At 31.8% G+C, this 18,066-nt stretch overlaps 1 protein-coding gene across 1 annotated transcript; it reads left to right on the top strand.

Annotated features, from left to right (window-relative positions):
* Positions 1–4,984: 4,984 nt before the first annotated feature.
* On the top strand, positions 4,985–9,626 carry LOC114183654 (protein trichome birefringence-like 41). Its single transcript, XM_028070742.1, has 5 exons — positions 4,985–5,405; positions 7,047–7,218; positions 8,570–8,745; positions 8,893–9,051; positions 9,173–9,626. Exons 1-5 carry the CDS (start codon positions 5,158–5,160, stop codon positions 9,462–9,464), a joined length of 1,047 nt encoding a protein of 348 aa, XP_027926543.1. The 5' UTR covers positions 4,985–5,157; the 3' UTR covers positions 9,465–9,626.
* Positions 9,627–18,066: the final 8,440 nt, after the last annotated feature.

Raw genomic sequence — 18,066 nt, 5'->3', positions numbered from 1 at the left:
AATCTTCTAGTTTGAATGTGGGTTTTTGTTGCTCCTATGAATTCTCTGAGTGCTAATGAACATAATAACCATGGCTCTAGATCGTAAAGAGTTATCAAGTTGTTGAGGAAACCTAAGGGTACCCTTTTGAGGTAAGGGAAGCAAGCCTTTTCATGTAGTTAAAGTGTTTTTGAGTGAGTTGAAATAGGAGATTATGTGATTGATGGCATGAATTTACAATGTTTGAAAGTTTGTTTTTAAATTGGAGTTGATTGAGATAATTGTGGATGTCTTAAATGATTGAAATGGTTGAGAAAATATGTAACTTGATGTCTTGTGAATTCTCTGCATTTTTATGCTCAAAGGGGTTTCGTATAAATGGAGTGATTTTAACTAGAAGTTGGTGTTTTAGTATAAAAAGTGTGGAAGCAATTAGACAAATCAATTTGAGCATCTTCATGTAGAAAAATCATATTTTGTCCTTGTCCTTGTAAAATTGAGTTTTGTTCTTAATAAGAAATGTTCTATGGGACCTTTGATTGACCAAATTTAGTACTCTCAAGAGTGATATATGAGGTATATGAATGAATAGTAATGATGTAGATTGTTGAATGTGATGCTGTGACGAAGGAAATGGTGATGTATAATGCTTTCCCAGGGAGGACATTTTATCATATGTGATTCACTAGGGTGTGCCTTAAAGTAATGACTGTTTCATTTTTGTGAAACTATCCTGAACTCTACTAACCCATTCATACTCACGTAAAGGAGAATGCTTAGGTGGTGAAAGTGACATGAGGTCCTGTCATAAGAACGATTATAGGGTTCTTATGACTGTTACATAATTCACCTTGTATGTGGCAGATCGGTAGGGCAACTCAATAGAGAAATGTAAATCATCACAAAAGTGTGGCTTCTCAAATTTGACTCAAGTGCACGTATCCAGATAAATTGAGCCTACAAATTTTGAATTATTTTTGTTAACTGATTTAATGGTTGAAATTTCTATCCAATGTACAAATTGAAAGAATTCTAGTATGATGTGTTATTTATAACTCTTTCTTAGCTAACTTACCATGTTTTGGTGCTTTGTTTTTTGCTATGTTTGTTTTCTCTTCTTGCAATGATCACCTTGTGGTGTGAGCAAAGGATGATATATGTGTTGATGTAGGTGTTGATGAATCTCTAGATGTGGAGGAGACTTTTGTTTGATTTCATAGGACAACTTATATTTTTTGTGTTCCTTTTTGTTGTTGGGGAAAATTATAGACTTTATAGTTTCCGTGCATATAGTGTGTTTTTTAGTTATACTCCTTTTGAAAAACTGTACCAATATATCATACTTGGTGAGAATTATCTGTTATGGCTTATTAAATGTAGTTTTTTTAAATAGTTTTTCACTATTAAATGGAATTCTACGCCTCATGCAAAATGATGTACAACATTTTGGTGTATTCTGTATAGAATGATATGATTCTATAATTATTTGTTGCATCTAATATGTTCACCGTGAATATTTTGAAAGTGTTTTCGGTGAAAACTTTATATTTGAGACAAAAAATTCATTTTTATAAAAGATCTTTATTTATTTTACAAAAATACATATACATTTTAATCAGATATAATTACATTAGAATTGTATAAAAATTTAATTATAATTATATAATAATATTTATGTAACATCTCAATTTCAGCAGCTTAAAGCTAATAAAAATAGGAAGTTTTATCATAGTTCCAAAAACAGATAATTCAGTGTACACAATATATTAATACAGTCTTACAAAAGATATGACTATAATAATATATCACTTATACACTTAAACTAAACTAATAAACTCTATACTTAAACTGACTACTGCTAAAGCTCCCACTAGAAACCTCCTCCTCAACCCTAAAACGATGGCTCTTCATCCTCTAGAAGTGCCTTTGACACTGCAACCACATCTGCTCCCACCGAATAGGTGATCATCGCAAAAGGAAACATACAACACAATACAGGAACACAAAAAGCAAGGTTAAGCTAATCTGATTAAGGAATCATGCAGTTCAATTATAAACAGAAACCATGCAATCTTTCTCATTATCACCAGAATCATATAGACCATCACAACACATATACATGACTCTAGACTCAATATCCAGATTATGTATGCGACATCGGATCTCTTGGTGGCTTGCACCTGTGACGGTTCCCAAACTCTGCAGAGTTTGGAGACAAGGGGTTATCACCCAACCACTCCCAAGGTAAGTCCCCTTCACGTCTATGACTGAATCGGGTCTACAGACTAGGACCTCCTGCTACTCCTCCTAACATAATCCATTATGCTCTACATGAGCCTTAATGGTTATAGGAGCGTCAGGATACCAACCAAAACTGAGTCCTTATGTCCTTACATACACTAAAACGTTCCTCTTAGAATTTCCCTTGAAATCCTAGTTCAACCACTTCTTCTCATATTCCAACTTCATGCAATTTCACCACACATATTATCAGTCATAACAATTCATGCATATCGTAACTAAGTTCATATTTTAATATTTAAACATAGCTTCATCCATTAGAAATAGAGAAATAACACTTAGTTGTAGAGGTTCTTGCCCAAGCCGGAAGGTCTCGCCCAGGCGAAAGGGCTCTCTCGCTCAGGCGAGTCATTCTCGCCTAAGCGAGGCTCAAAACAGAGAACAACCCAAACTTTGGGCGAATTCTCGCTCAGGCTAAGCTGTCTCGCTTAGACGAGAGTGACTCTTGCTCAAGCGAGACTGGCTCGCCTAGGCGAGATCTCGCGCAGAAACAGGGGATGAGTTTCTGGTGTTTTCGCTCAAGCTAGAGCTGCTCGCTTAGGCGAAAATACCAGATTCCCAATCTATTCTCACATGCAACATTAAAGAAATCTAGCACAATCCAAGCATACATTCAATTACACAGTTCAAGCACTCATACAACAATCAATCATGCAATTCAAAGTCACCAGAATGATTTCTATACGAAATTCAAGTAAAACAGTTAGCTTCCCTTACCTGTTATCTTGTTTAAACAGGTTTATAAACGTCAACACCTTAAAAACGTCAACACCTCTAACTCCACAGGATGCTCTATCTACACATAAAAACATCACAAGAACGATCAGGACATACCGTTATGATTACTGATCAGCAGAGACTCATACTGATGATTAAAACGTCGCATGCAAGCAGAAAAGGGCTTGCATGCAACAAAAAACAAAAAAGACTAAAAAGAGAGCGAAAACTCAACTTACACGAACGGAGGAACTGATCGGTCCAATTTGAAAAGCTCGCTGAGAGGATCAATCCTACGGTCTCGGTTCTTCAATCAGACGACCAGAGAGACAGACCCTCTAGAGAGAAGTCAGAGAACTCTAGAAAAGTGGTTTCTAGAGAGATGGTGCGTTTTAAAAATAATGAAACTCGTTTATAACAATTCTATTTATACTAAAACCTTTTAATATTAAAATAATCGAGTCTCACTATTTTTAAACCACTATCACTTTTAAAACACCATTTTCTAGGGTCTTACAATTTACAATAATTAAATTAAATATGAAAGTTTAATATAACATTATCTATCTATTAGAATTATTAATGTATGTAATCTTTATTTAACTTGTTAGTAATCTAACTATTAGCACTTTAAAATATTAATAAGTTTTTTTTTATAGATAATTATATAATAATTGATAAAACATATATTTATATAACCCTTTTACTTAATTATTTTACAAGTATAAAAATATTTTACATAAAAAAATTGAATTAAAATATTATATTTATTAATTACTAAAAATATTAATAAAAATAAAAATACCTTATATTTTCTATTAAAGTAAATGAAAAATTAAAACACATTCCTGTTATAATTTTAATGCTATAAAAATTATAAATTCTTTTATATTTTGACGAAAATTATATTTTAAATAAATATTGAACTATATTTATATTATTTAGAAGATATCTTGAATAGAAATTTAAATTATACTCTTAAAATTTAATGTTATAAATATATTTTTTATTATTTATTATTTATTATATAACTATCTAAAATAATTAATTAATATCTTAAAGAACTAAAATTTATATTTTTAACAAAATTAAATTTCAGAAATATTATTAAATGTTAAAAAATTTAATAATTTTAATAGATTCATAATAATATTACATTTTTATATTTAATCATTATAATTAGTATCATGTTAGTATAATATTATTATAATTAAGTTTTAAAATACTTATAATATAATTACATCTAAATAATACATACATACACACACATATATATATATATATATATATATATATATATATATATATATATATATATATATATATATATAATATTAATAATAATAATAATAATAATAATAATAAAGAAATAATTTTTATAGAGAAAATCCGTGTGGAGAATAAGATATTATTGCAATGCGTTTTTTTTTAAATCATTATTAAAAATATATTAATAACTTTTTAATAAAGAATTAAATATACATATTATCTAATTGATTTAAATAATAAATTTATGATAAAATAAAAGGATAATATTAAAAGTAAGTTTTCCATTTCATTTTAGAGTAAGTTTTCCATTTCATTTTATGATACACAGCACGCTTTAAATGTCTGACTGGATTTAAACCCAAACAGTAAAGATGATTCAGAAAATATAATTTTTAATATATAACTAAAAAGGAAAAATTTAATGACCATGGCTGTATTCATAGAAATAATCAATACGAAATAAATTATTTTTAAATATTTTTAAATATGACATCATTTAACTCTTAATGAAGAATGTAATGCATCATGAAAATCCAGTTTCACCTCCACAAGTAGAACACAATCCCATAAGCTTCCCCAATTCCCTTTCATCGCTCTATTATTTGTTAGTAACAACCAATTTCTGAATTTCTTTCTAAAAAAACATAAAACAAAAAAATAAAATAAATCTCTCTCTCTCTATGTCTCTCTCTTCACAGTGTGGTATAAACACATGCAGCCACAATTGTATAAATCCACAGAGAGAGCTCAGTCCAAAGAACAACACAGATTCGTAAAAGAGAGAGAGAGGCAGAAAGAGAAACCTCTCCTTATTCATTCCGCATTACCACCTTTGTGTCTGGTTTTCTCTCTCCTCGTATCGTTTTCGATACAGAGAGAAGAGAGTGAGAAATGAGGGAGCGTGGTTTCTTCTTTTTGTTCTTCTCCCTGCTTCTTCTTGCGTTGAAGGTGAGAGGTTCAGGTTATGCTGAGAATGGTGATTTTTTCACGGGCACATGGGTGCTAGATGAATCGTACCCGCTCTATCAGCCGTCCACGTGTCCCTTCATCGAGCGCGAGTTCAGGTGCGAAGGGAATGGACGGCCTGATCTGATTTACACCCATTATCGATGGCACCCACTTGCCAGCAAATTTCTCAGGTTGGTACCCTCTTATCATTTCTCTCTCTTTTTCTCTCAGACACTTTTCAGAATAATAACTAACCCTAATTATTCATTTATTACCACTCTTTTCTTTTCAAATAAAATTGCTTCCCCATTTCTGACACAAACGCAGACCTTTTTCTTTACTCTTTATTTTATATTTAGACCACCATATTTAAATATTTTTAGATAATCTAGTTTAATTCCTTGTTATAGATTACAATAACTTTCACCAGGTTTTCCTTTTGGTTCTCTCTACTTTAATTTCACAAAATTTGTCTTCTTTCCTTTTGGATTTCATAAGTATTATATTAGTTCTTTTATTTTGGACTGGTTGACTTCAAATTTTATGTTTAACCAAAATACGTGTTATAACAGTTACACGTAATTTTACGTTGAAATTGAAGAGTTATGTGTGTGGTGGACCCTAAAAAATTCTTGGTAACTGATTTATTTTTGTGAGCATTGAGATCAAAATAAGTTTTATGCTGTACGACAACTAAAGATTCTTTAAAGACTAATAAATGTTTTCTCGTTTATTTCAAAACGCATTTTAAGTTTTCTTTTATTTTATTCTTTTTATTTCTGCGTCACATCGTATATTTAAAGCATAAATAGCAAAAAGTTATTTAAAATTTTCAGAAATATAACACTGAAAATTGAGGGGGAGAAGTATGTATTAATTAGTACTTTCGGTCAAGGTTTTGCACATTTATTATTATAAAACCGACAAATATTGAGTACTTATATTTCGAAACGTATGAAAGTAATGACTCTCAATTCATATATATATATATATATATATATATATATGGTCCTCGATTTTATGACTTGTTTATTTTGACTCGATTAATGACACAAAAACTTAAAGCATTAAATATTTTTAAAATTGTTAGTTTTATAATAATTAATGATATCGTATTATTCTGAAATAGACCAATGGTAAAGTTAATAACTTCCAACATTTCTTATTTGTACCAATTTTGTGCTTGAAAATTTTTGCCTAATAGCATATCATGTGACCTTTTGGGAAAGATCCCAGCATCCAGCCTGTAAAATGCTACTAATGGGAATTATTTTCTTAAGAAAAACGAGAAAGAAATTAGCGAGGAAACGGAGGTTCCGAATGTTTGTTTGGCTCGGGTTGGAAAACGCGGTTTCACGTGCACCCACAACAGTTTGCACTTGCTAAGCAAAAATGCTTTGCAACATGTCAGTTACAAACCAACAACCCAACATTTCACTAGATTTCCATTTTCCTTTTCCCGTTTTTAACGTGGAAACTAAAACATCTGCGCCCATAAAAAAACAGTGTCAGTTAATTCACTCAGGTTCTCGTCCCTGGTCGGAAACTCTTGCTTTTGTTTTAACACTTTCCATTTGCCGCCTTCCACATTTCATCTAATTCCCTACGTGTCCCTTTTCCTTTTATACCAATTTCTTTCTTTGGATAACAACTTGAACTGGAAAGTGAAGTCAGCGGCAGATTGTAACAGTGGTTGACGTTTCGTATGTAGTTGTTTTATTAACTTTTTTCTGAAAAGTGAAGCCAGTGTATTCAATTGTGTCGTTGTTTTTTTTCTTTCTTTTTTTGTTTCTATTTTTCTGAAAATTTGAAATTGTAATGTTTGAGTACAGATTTGATGGGCGAGATTTTCTGGAAAAGATGAGAGGGAAGAGCATCATGTTCGTCGGAGATTCGCTGAGCAGGAATCAATGGCAGTCTTTGACTTGTTTGCTTCATTCAGCAGTTCCCAATTCAAATTATACTTTGGATAGAGTCGGAGATGTTTCAATTTTCACATTAACGGTATGATTTTCTAATTTTCATTATGTTATATATTTTTTTATATACAATGGATTTTGATATTTTAAACCTATGTAAAAAAAAAAAGAAAAGAGAACAGTTATCTTAAGATTGTAATTGTATAATTTTATTGGACTAATTTATATTTTTATTTAAGACCAATTTAGATGCAACTGTTAACTACTTTTATGTTATTATTGCAAAATTATAATTAAAAATTCATTTTTTTTAATATTCATGTTAGTTTTTAATACAGAAGTTTATTTTTGATATCAATATTAAAATTTTGGCTAAATTATATTTTTTATTTTTTTTATTTTATCTGCATTTTTTTGTGATTTAGTTTCTATTATTCTTTTAAATAAATATACGTGATTTCAATTCATTCATCAATTTTTCATCTTTTATTTTTTAACATATTTAAATTCCTTAGATCAGTTTTCTTTATTTTATTTAATTATGTTATATTTAAGATTTAATTGAATGAAAATATATAACCTGGAATACAAGAAAAGAATAAAAAAATAAAATATTTACGATGGAAAATAAAAAAGGAATTAAACTTATATTTTAAATTACGTTTTTTTGTGGTGACAATTAATCATACGTATTTCTGGTATAATTTTAAAATAATGATTCAAAAGTTAATAAACTTGTTACAAATATGGATGTTATAGAGTAATAGTTCAGAAACTAGTTACACAACTGGGGTGAACTAGTTACATAAATTCCAAGTGAATAGCGGCAACAAAAACAATAAATTTTGCATCTAAAATACGCCAGAAAACAGAAGTGTACGTAAGAAATTGTTTGTAGCGAAACCACAAGGAAAAGGTGCAAGTTTGCATTGAATAAGTCACAAGTGGTCCCTTTGATTTGCTTGTCCATTTTCTTAAGTCACTTGAGCAAATGGCCTCAGCTTTTGTATTGCCTTCTCTTTTTGTCACATTGGTTAAGTCTTTACGTGTCCCTTCCAACTCCTTTGGATTGCTATTGTCTATCATAAATTCTAATTTATGTTTAAAAATAAAACTATATTTTGAAATGTTTCAACCTTTTTTCACCTCCAAAATATGGATATAAAGCTTTGAAACTGTATCGTTTGTGCTTGCATGTGTATTGATAGATTATAAGGTATATTCAAAAACAACCATCACCTTGCCAAAATTACTTGGTCTTTTTGTGATTGGAGAAAATAATAATTTCTTCTTAATTAAAAAGATTCTTTATTTAAAAGCAATAAAATGACCACAATTCAAGTGATTCTCATGCCAAAATTACTTAGTGCTTTTTATCGCATTATGTGATTTCATCATTATTGATGAATATATATATATTATGAAACAATTTGCAGGAGTATAAGGTTAAAGTGATGCTAGATAGGAACGTGTATCTGGTTGACGTTGTGAAAGAGAAAATAGGGAGAGTGTTGAAGCTCGATTCAATAGAAGGAAGCAAACTGTGGCAGGGGATTGATACGCTTATCTTCAACACATGGCACTGGTGGTACCGAAGAGGACCCACTCAACCGTAAGATCATTAATTCTTAATTAAATCACTTTTTTGGGGGCATGAAATCAAGTTTAAAAATCACTTTTTGCAACCTTATAAATCATCTCAATTTTTTTTTAGTATTTGTTATGAAATGGGTTTGTAACAAATTAATGAATTTCTCAGATGGGACTATATCCAAGTGGGAAATAAAATCATAAAAGACATGGATCGGATGAAGGCGTTTGAAGAAGCACTTAAGACATGGGGTAAATGGGTTGACACCAACGTTGACCCTACAAAAGTGAAGGTCTTCTTTCAAGGAATTTCTCCTTCTCACTACAAGTAAGCAAAAATCACAAACCTTATCTATTTTATCATTTATACATATCCTAATTAAGAAATCTATAATTGGGCAATGACAATGTTTTTTTTTTATTTTTTTATTTGAACATTGATTTTTCAGTGGCAGCCTATGGAATGAGCCAAGTGCAAAGACCTGCATCCGGCAGAAGACACCGGTGCCGGGATCAACCTATCCCGGCGGATTGCCGCCGGCGGTGGCGGTGCTAAAGGGTGTGCTGAGAACAATAAAAACACCGGTGACACTGCTTGACATCACAACCCTATCACTGCTTAGAAAAGATGGACACCCTTCCATTTATGGGCTAGGTGGAGCTACAGCAATGGATTGCAGCCATTGGTGTCTTCCTGGTGTTCCTGACACTTGGAATGAAATACTTTACAACCTTATTTGATGCCTAATTTTTCATTCATCATTTAATTGGGGGGTTAGTCAATTCTTATACCAAAGAAAATAAATTGTATACAGAAAAGAAAACTAGGTTGGCTATTAGACCACACCTTCATTAATTGAAATATGCCTAATTAAGGTGAATAATATTAAAAAGATTATATTATTCATCTTTATTTACTTCTTTTTTTTTCGTATCATTCTATTACTACGTATTATTCATCATAGGAAATAATTATTTATAATTTTTCCGACTTCAAGTTTATTAACTTCACCTCGTTAAAATCGATCATCACAATTAAGGTTGAATTCTTTGAAATTTAAAATTTTTGTTGCGATTTTATCTTTAAGGTAGTAGAAAATTTATCCATCCTTCTTATTTTATCGACAAATAATTGTTTGCTCTCAAAAATTTAAAGTAGAAAATTTATCTGTCTCTTTTATTTTATTAATAAAAAATCGTTATAAAATTTGATGTTGTCTTCTTTGAAACGTAAAATTTTTGTTACGATTTTATCTTTAAATGCTCAAAAGATTAAAGGCTAGAAATATACTCATCTGTCCTTAATTTTGACTTTTAAACAATATTATGTATAAAAAATAAAAATAATTAAATTAAATTTTCTACGATCGATTAGTTGGTTATTAATATATCTATAATCACTAATATACTAATCTTTATATCTACAATTCTATATATACACTCTTTATTTTTCAACTTACCTTATCCTTTTGTTTGCTTGACGATGCTGGTCTCAAACTTGATCAACGATTTGAGGCAAACCATGTAACGTATTTGAGAAGGGAAGGTTCCTTTCATTGGAAAAGTAGTGGAGAAAGTCGATTATAAAAAGTTAAAGAAAAAAAAAAAAAGTGAATTTAATGCGACTAAAATTTGATGGCATAATGATAATGCACTACGTCTCTAAGGAAAGAACGTGTGGTGGATAATTAGGTGATGATGAGCATGAAAGTAACATTATAACAATATAACATCTCAATCACAGATGCAGCAACTAGAAAAAAATTACGTGGATTTCCATGTTCATTCACTGTGTTTCAATTAATGAAGTCATATTATCATGACTTTGAGCTTAAACTAGTTTTTATAAGTTCGTTTCCACAATGACTTGTTGTCTCACACAAGTCTTAGGATTCAAGCTAAAAAACATTTATATGTATTTTCTTTTAAGTATATTACAATCAAATTCATAGAGAGCGGCCTCAAATACGTTAACAATTATTTGTGGGCTATAAAGGAGGATAAGCAGTTCCATTCAGATTGGGTTTGTTTAACTTTTCTAATATATAAATTATTAATAACTTTTCCGATTAATAAATTATTAATTGGCACAAAAATTCACACACTAACAGACGATTTTGCTTTCAATCAATCAATGTCTGTCTTAGTTTCAACTTATGATTGATTAAATTTTATTGAAAACCATCTACTTGCGTGGGTTCATAATATAATGTCATGGAAGAAAATAAATCAACCAAAATGCCCATGCTTTCTTACCCTAGAAAAGTTTCTTAAATTAATACGTATTATAATGAAACGCTACCTAGGGTAAGGGATATGTGATTAAGAGAGAAAATCGACAAAATTTAATAAAATTGGAAAAAATATAAACAACACTGCCATAAAAGATGTGAGACATGATCTTATTGGTCCCGGTGCTTGATAATTGCCTACCACTAATTTCGTAGCCTTATCAAAACAAAGCTTCGTGATATACACAAATACTATGGCTGGTAAAATGAAATTCCATATTTTTCGTATATCATATATGAATGCTTTGAAGCATTTAAAAATAAATAAATTATTAATGTAATTTAACCTTATAAAATGAATTATAAAGTTAAATTTGTATTAATGTCAGATCTTCGATATATTTATTATGTCAAAGCGTATACAAGTATATCATATGTCTAATATTAATTGGCAGGTCTAATGAGAGTTTGATAACTAATTCAATAAAACAACAAATTTCATTAATATAAAATTCTGAATAAATTTGATATTGTTTTAAAAAGTAATTAAAAAATAACTTTAAGCATAATTCGATTTAAAAATCTATAAGATTTGTTTTCACTTATATACACATACTAAATTTATCTTCTCTATAACGAAAATGAATCTCCAAACAAAGTGTAACGATGCAAATCTTGAATGTTAAATATTTGTTATAAATGGAACCATAAAACCTAATTTGTAAGATAGCATACAACCCAGTAAATTGTTTTGAAGTAGTTATTTGTTTTGGTTAGATCTGAGATGAGTTGTTTTTGTGGTAAGAGGTTGAGCTTCTTACGTTAAGTCCAAGATTCTTTTGAGTGTCAACCACCGGAAGACTCTTGCATGTATGTGTTGGTTGTTGCAGTGCCCCAATCAAAGTTTAAAACTGACAAAATTAGTTTAACTCCTTTTGTCGGCGAGATTCCCTCTTTAATCTAATATAAGCTACATATACATATCAATACATGTATTCATAATTGAATCAATTCATTAAGTTCTATATGTATATAGCTAGTAACTTTTGTAATTTCTTCCTATCATTAGATGCATGTAAGTTCTTAACTTTCTTGTCCAAAATGGAATTTTAAAAAATTAATATTTATATGATTTTTTTTTCTAAAACCATTACATTTGTACTAACTAATCATGATTATAGAAGTACTAATTACTACTTTCATAAGACAGAACTTCCTTTGCAATAGAATTTATTGTATATTTAAAATAACATAATTTATGATTACTTCTTGAACTATTTAGTTAAGATATGCCTCTGTTACGTAAGTTAACTAATGTTGATTGGTAAAAACTATGTATAATAAGTAGATAGCTATTATATATTTTGACCGACTATATTATTTTTGGTACAACAAATTCATATAACACTCTTTATTTTTGACATTTCATTCATTATCTTATTTGATGTTTCTATTTTCTCTATATATCAGTCTACTAGATGATTCCTTTCGAGTTAATGTAGTTTAGTACTTGTTTTCATTAATTATTATACCCACAGCTGGAATTAGACATTATTTTTTGTTAATTTCTTTCGGTTAAATTTTCTTAGACAATACTTCTAAATATTTCCATAAATAATAGTTTGCAAGAAATTGTTTTGCTTTGTATTTTGGGTGTATGGGTGAGCGTCCATTTAAAACAATTTTCTAGTTTTTTAAGTTTTTTGTCTTGCTCTTCACTTGATGTTCCTATTTGTCAACTGATCGGTGGCTACCTGTTAAAGGTGTTCCGATGTTAAAGTCAGTGTAAGATTTGATCAGTGAAAGCAATAAATGTTGTAATTAATGCGACATAAAAAATTATAACAACCATGCATTTGACTTGTATTTATTGTTTTCTTTATGGACCTATGATTAGGGTTGGTTTAATCATGGCTCATTCCTCCTTAATCCCGATTACTAACCTATTTATGCTGATTAGATGGTTAGCTAACTTTCAAGTGGACTGTTTAGTTCCTGATGACACCTTTGTTCGACATGACTGACCGACCTAAGCTGCATTTTTCAAAGGTGTAACCTGCAGAACAACATCAAGGGTCTGAATAGTTTCCTGTGGGCACACCAGTTGACGATAACTAAGAGACTTAGTAAAGTGTAAGTGGGCACACAATTTCCTAGAATCGTCTCACAATGTCCTACAATTAGCAAGCAATAACATCTATGGAAATCTTCTTCGAAGTAGTCTCCATAATCAGTTTTTGGTGATTTGACCAGATTGGTCATGAGTGGAAGGGATGATCATGTATCGACTGGTCCAAACAGTACACAAGCCCCCAACCTTGAGCGTGGACGAACGTTGAAGTGAAAAGGGTTTATAATACCGATTGTTAGGAGCGAACATAACCGTTGGCGTTGAGGGGACGTGACAATTCGTGGGTCGTTCTAACGCCTCTGAGTTGTGCACTATCAAGCATGAATTCGAAGAAACGCCATCAAAGATGACGCATTACACCTCTGAGTGTGTGAGCAACAAATGGGTCTACCACGGTCAGGAGAGGTAACAATTGCACTATGTTTTTTGTTTACTTTTGCTTCTTCATTGAGTTGCACGTGCGAGTGCCCTTCTAGAATTTTGAAGTCGTGGTATTAATGTAGTTGCACGTCGCCCCCACCCAACTACATTCAAATGTGTGTGCGACCATGCAGCCTGCCTTGTTTAGTATTTTATGGCAGACATGCAATATTTTATGCAAGGCGCTCGACTTGATCCCTACCTCGACCTTGTTCATTTATCATTAAAAGACTCGATCGAATTTCGAGAAGGGATGGGTATCACTAATATGTGAGATTGATCGAAACCTTCTTCAACTCTTTGTTGCCTCTTATAAAAGCTTTATGAATGGATTTTTCAAGATTGTGATCACTCATAAGGGTGGTCACAAGTTGTTCTTCAATGGGGACGACCGACCTAAGTTCACCATTTATTGAACTCGTCAGCCTCCCTGAACGGACCCTTGGCCTAACGTTTTCATGACGCCCGAGGAGCTAATCTCTTTGGAAACTATAAAGAGCTTATTGACAAGCTCCCAACCAGGGAATTCCTAAAGTGTTACTAATCACATGACCTTTACATGGACATTTAAGGTTAGTGGTTATGCTTCGATAGGTTTATCTGAGGTTAATCCTAACTTAGCTAAACTTTTTGTTTGTGTTGCAGATATTATGGCCTACACTATGCCCAAGGATGTTGAATTCATGAAGAATATGATGGATAGGCGTAAGAAAGTGGGGACGGTGGTCCTTCACTTGCTGAGGGAACACAAAAAGGCACATATGCAAGACCAACTACAGAGGTTGCACCGACTAGGGTGGTGGCTGGACTGACTAAACCCTTGGTGCAACACCTCAATGTCACCCCTTTTACCACTATACTCGCAACTCCCTTCCATCACGAAAGTGTTACTTGGAAGAAGAAGAGCAAACATACTTGGGGTGAGCCTTCTCCATTCGCAATGTCGCTTAAACGGAGTCGTTAAGGTGGGGAGACATCAGCTCCTTCACACTTTTACTTACTACTTTGAAATGGAAAGTTTATTACTCCATCCATGTTATTTTATGATTCCTTGTTTGGTGTTGAGACTCAAAAGAGGGTTTGTGAATTATCTAGTAAGTGCACTAGGTTAATTGTAGCACAACAATGTCGTATCCATAGAGATTTTGTATGATAAAGTAGTAATCTATAATATACTTCAAGTTTGGTAGTGAAACAATAACAAGGATTGATTTTTATAGTTTTGAAAACATGTTTGAATTAAAGATACAAATAAGTGATGCCAATTAGGTGTTGTGATTGAACTTAGCTTCTTCCACTCAATTGCACTACCCTTGATTATCAATAAATTATGTTCTTTATCTTAGTGTTCCTAGAAGTCCTCTTAATTATAATTATAAACTCATGTTTGTAGTATTAGAATCTAAGGGTATCATGTAAGACCTGGGAAAAATTAGACTAAAGGAAAAAACATGGGAAAAAATTAATGGCTTGATTAATATATTGTTGATTTATTTAATTTAATTAGGTTATTAAATTATTAAATAATTATTATTTGAGTGATTTAAGTTATTGTTGTATTTATAATAATTATTTAAGTGATGTAAGTTATTATTTTATTTATTTTAAATTTTAATATTATATTTAATGTTGGGGATATGTGTATATAATCAAGTGGTGCGTATTATGATATGTGAAAGCATTTGGCTTGGCTGATAGCCGTATAAATGTTTCTTTTTATTTCTCATTTAAGTTGTGGGGTCCACGAAACTTTTCCACATTGAGCTTCTCTCTCCTTATTCACGTTGGGTAATGGTTACGTTACTGCATGCAAATTTTCAAGGTTCTTTGCTTTTCAAAAATAGAAACCTGGTGCCACACTCTTTAGAAAATAAAAATAGACTTAAGATTTTGGTTTGTTTTTATTTTATTTTTAGTTTTTTTAAAATCTGAATTGAAAATATTTAATTTTTAAATATTAATAGAAAATATTAAAGATGTTAATTTTAGACAAAGAGATAAGATTTTAGGAGAGGAGATATAACAGTTTTAGGGTTTCTAAAATGTGAGAAAAGATGAAAGGGAAGGGAGAGTTGGAGAAACATGGAGTGTGAAAGAGGAGGCTGTTGGAGAAACGCTTAGTGAAGAACCAAGTCCAAGTAGGGGAAGCCAACCTTATTTTCTTCTCTTATTTTTCTTGTAGTTTGTTTGATGGATGAAACGGGAAAAACATGCATGTGTAGGGAAAGCCAACCTTGCTTTCTTCTCTTGTTTTTCTTGTTGTTTGATGAATGATGCTGACCATGGTTCCTTTTTCTATCTTTGCTTAGTAATGAAACCTTTAGAAAACCTTGCCATGCGTTTTTTGTTGCATGGTTTTGTGTGTGCATGGTCTTTCCATTGTTTCTTTTGGCTTTAAGCATTGGGTTTCATTTAATGTGATGAGATATTTGAAAAAAAAAAGTGTGTTATGGTTATTGCATTGTGGTGCAGTATTTTTCCTTCTAGGTTCTTGATTGGATTAATTTGTTTTCTTTCTTTTCTTTCCATTCTATAGGACTTCTCTTTTCCTTTTATCCATGGTGCAGGTTTTTTTTATTTTCACGCCAATGGCAAAGTTTTCATCTTAAAAACATATGGTCTGGCGTTACCCATTTTCCTACACTGCACATGTTTCGTAAAATGAAGGTTCTTACTTTGTTAACCGTTGGATCGAGTTGAAATTTTAACAGCTGATCCTTAACACAAAGTTCTTGACTTTGACCGGTCGGATCTTGAATTGGAGCTGTGTAGTGAGAGAAGTTTTTATCGCAAGGTTCTTGTAGTTTGGTTCTTGACAGCATTGACCTTTGTTGCTTCTTTGGTTTATAACTTTCTCTATAGTTATTCAATTAAGTTGGTTATTGTTGCATTTGATTCTTGATTCAATCATCTTTAATTTGAATATAAATACAAAATGTTTGGAGTTTTACACAAGCTGTAGTTTTACTTCTAAAATCCCAAATCGTTTGCATAATGTGTTGTTAAGTTGGATTGGATAAAAATTACAAGAATTAGTTATTTTCCAAGAGAGAGATATGTAAGTGAGGATGTTAAGGCTTTAAGGTGTGCAAGGTTGTGATTCACGATGGGAGAGTGACGTGAATAAATGGGTTATGTGATTGATGTTTTTTCTTGGTTTGTATGGGTTGCATGGTATGGGTTTAAGTGTTGATTTGAGGATAATTTCTTGAGTATGATGTTATACTGTTTGAATGAATGTCACTCGTTGGGTTCGTTGTCTGAATGTATTATTTGATAAGTGGATGGGATTTTGTTATGGAACTTTATTTCCCAAGCATGATGTGATGGTGTGAATTTTGTTGCCAATCTATAACTCTAATGTGTTGCATGTTGAGAGTGTTTGCCTTGCTTGAAGACTCTTGTTGGAATTCGGTGTTGTGTGAGGTTTTCTGTACCTAGGAACCCAGTGAAGACGCTTTCGCTTGTGTGAAGCAGTGGAAAGGGGTCCTCTTCGCCTGTGTGAAACAGTGATAGAGGATTGGTTTGAGTGTTGTACCTTCTCGCCTGTGTGAAGCAGTGGGGAGGGGAAATATGTTTCACCTTATTTCGGCTCGTTGCAAGTATAGTGCCCGATGTACGATGCATCAACGTTTTTACTCATTATTCCTTGAGGAATAAGGGAGACAGTTTGGCTACGATAGTGAGTGTGTGTACAAGGATCATGGCTACATGTCATGTTGTTATTGGGACAGAAAGTACATCTTTATAAAATTTGCGATGCACATTAGGCCTCGGTTCTTTCTATAACCGAGGTAGTAACCCTCGTACATGCCTCGGTTCATAACCGAGGCATAAACATATCCCTTTTTTTTACCTCGCCAACATATGCCTCGGGTCTAAAACCGAAATCAAAAGGTCAAAATAATCGTGGCATAATCTCTTCCTTGCACTAGTGCATCCAACTCGATCCTTATCTAACCTCGCCAATTTCAACCAAGAGCAATGCATTTATGCATACGTTAGGTTGAACAATGTCTTCCTAGTCATCATGTGCGACTTACACTAATAGGCCCATAGTACTTGTGGTAGCTCATCCACCCATGCTCTTTTGGCTTCAATTAATCTTTGTTTCAACTCGGCCACTATGACCTTGTTCATGGCTTCTGCTTGACCATTCGTTTGTGAGTGTTTGACAGAACTTGTGACATGTGTAAGACTAGAAAAAATAATTATTTCAAGGTGGTAATTGGACGAGAGGATTACTATTTAAATTAATAAATAATGACTTAGACAAAAGTCATGTGTAACACAGTTGGTTAGAGCCTTGTCACAGGTTGGTTGGGTTTGATTCCTGATGTGTGCATTTGGAGTGTTTATATTTAAATAATTTTTTATAATTAATTTGGAGGTGATTATGTGTATGTCTTTGGTGCGACTTACGTTTATTAAGTATTTATAATTTATTTTGGCCTTTTTGTTATGTGAAATATTATTTGAATGTTTATGTGTGCATTGTATGACAAGATAAATATGATAATGTATATGGTTTGGAGTGTTGTTTTGGAACTTAAAGGTGGTA

The sequence above is a fragment of the Vigna unguiculata genome, chromosome 5 (genome assembly GCF_004118075.2).
Source record: "Vigna unguiculata cultivar IT97K-499-35 chromosome 5, ASM411807v1, whole genome shotgun sequence".
Taxonomy (NCBI): domain Eukaryota; kingdom Viridiplantae; phylum Streptophyta; class Magnoliopsida; order Fabales; family Fabaceae; genus Vigna; species Vigna unguiculata.
Note: the sequence above shows the minus strand (reverse complement) of the source record. Positions and strands in the feature narration are given on the sequence as shown.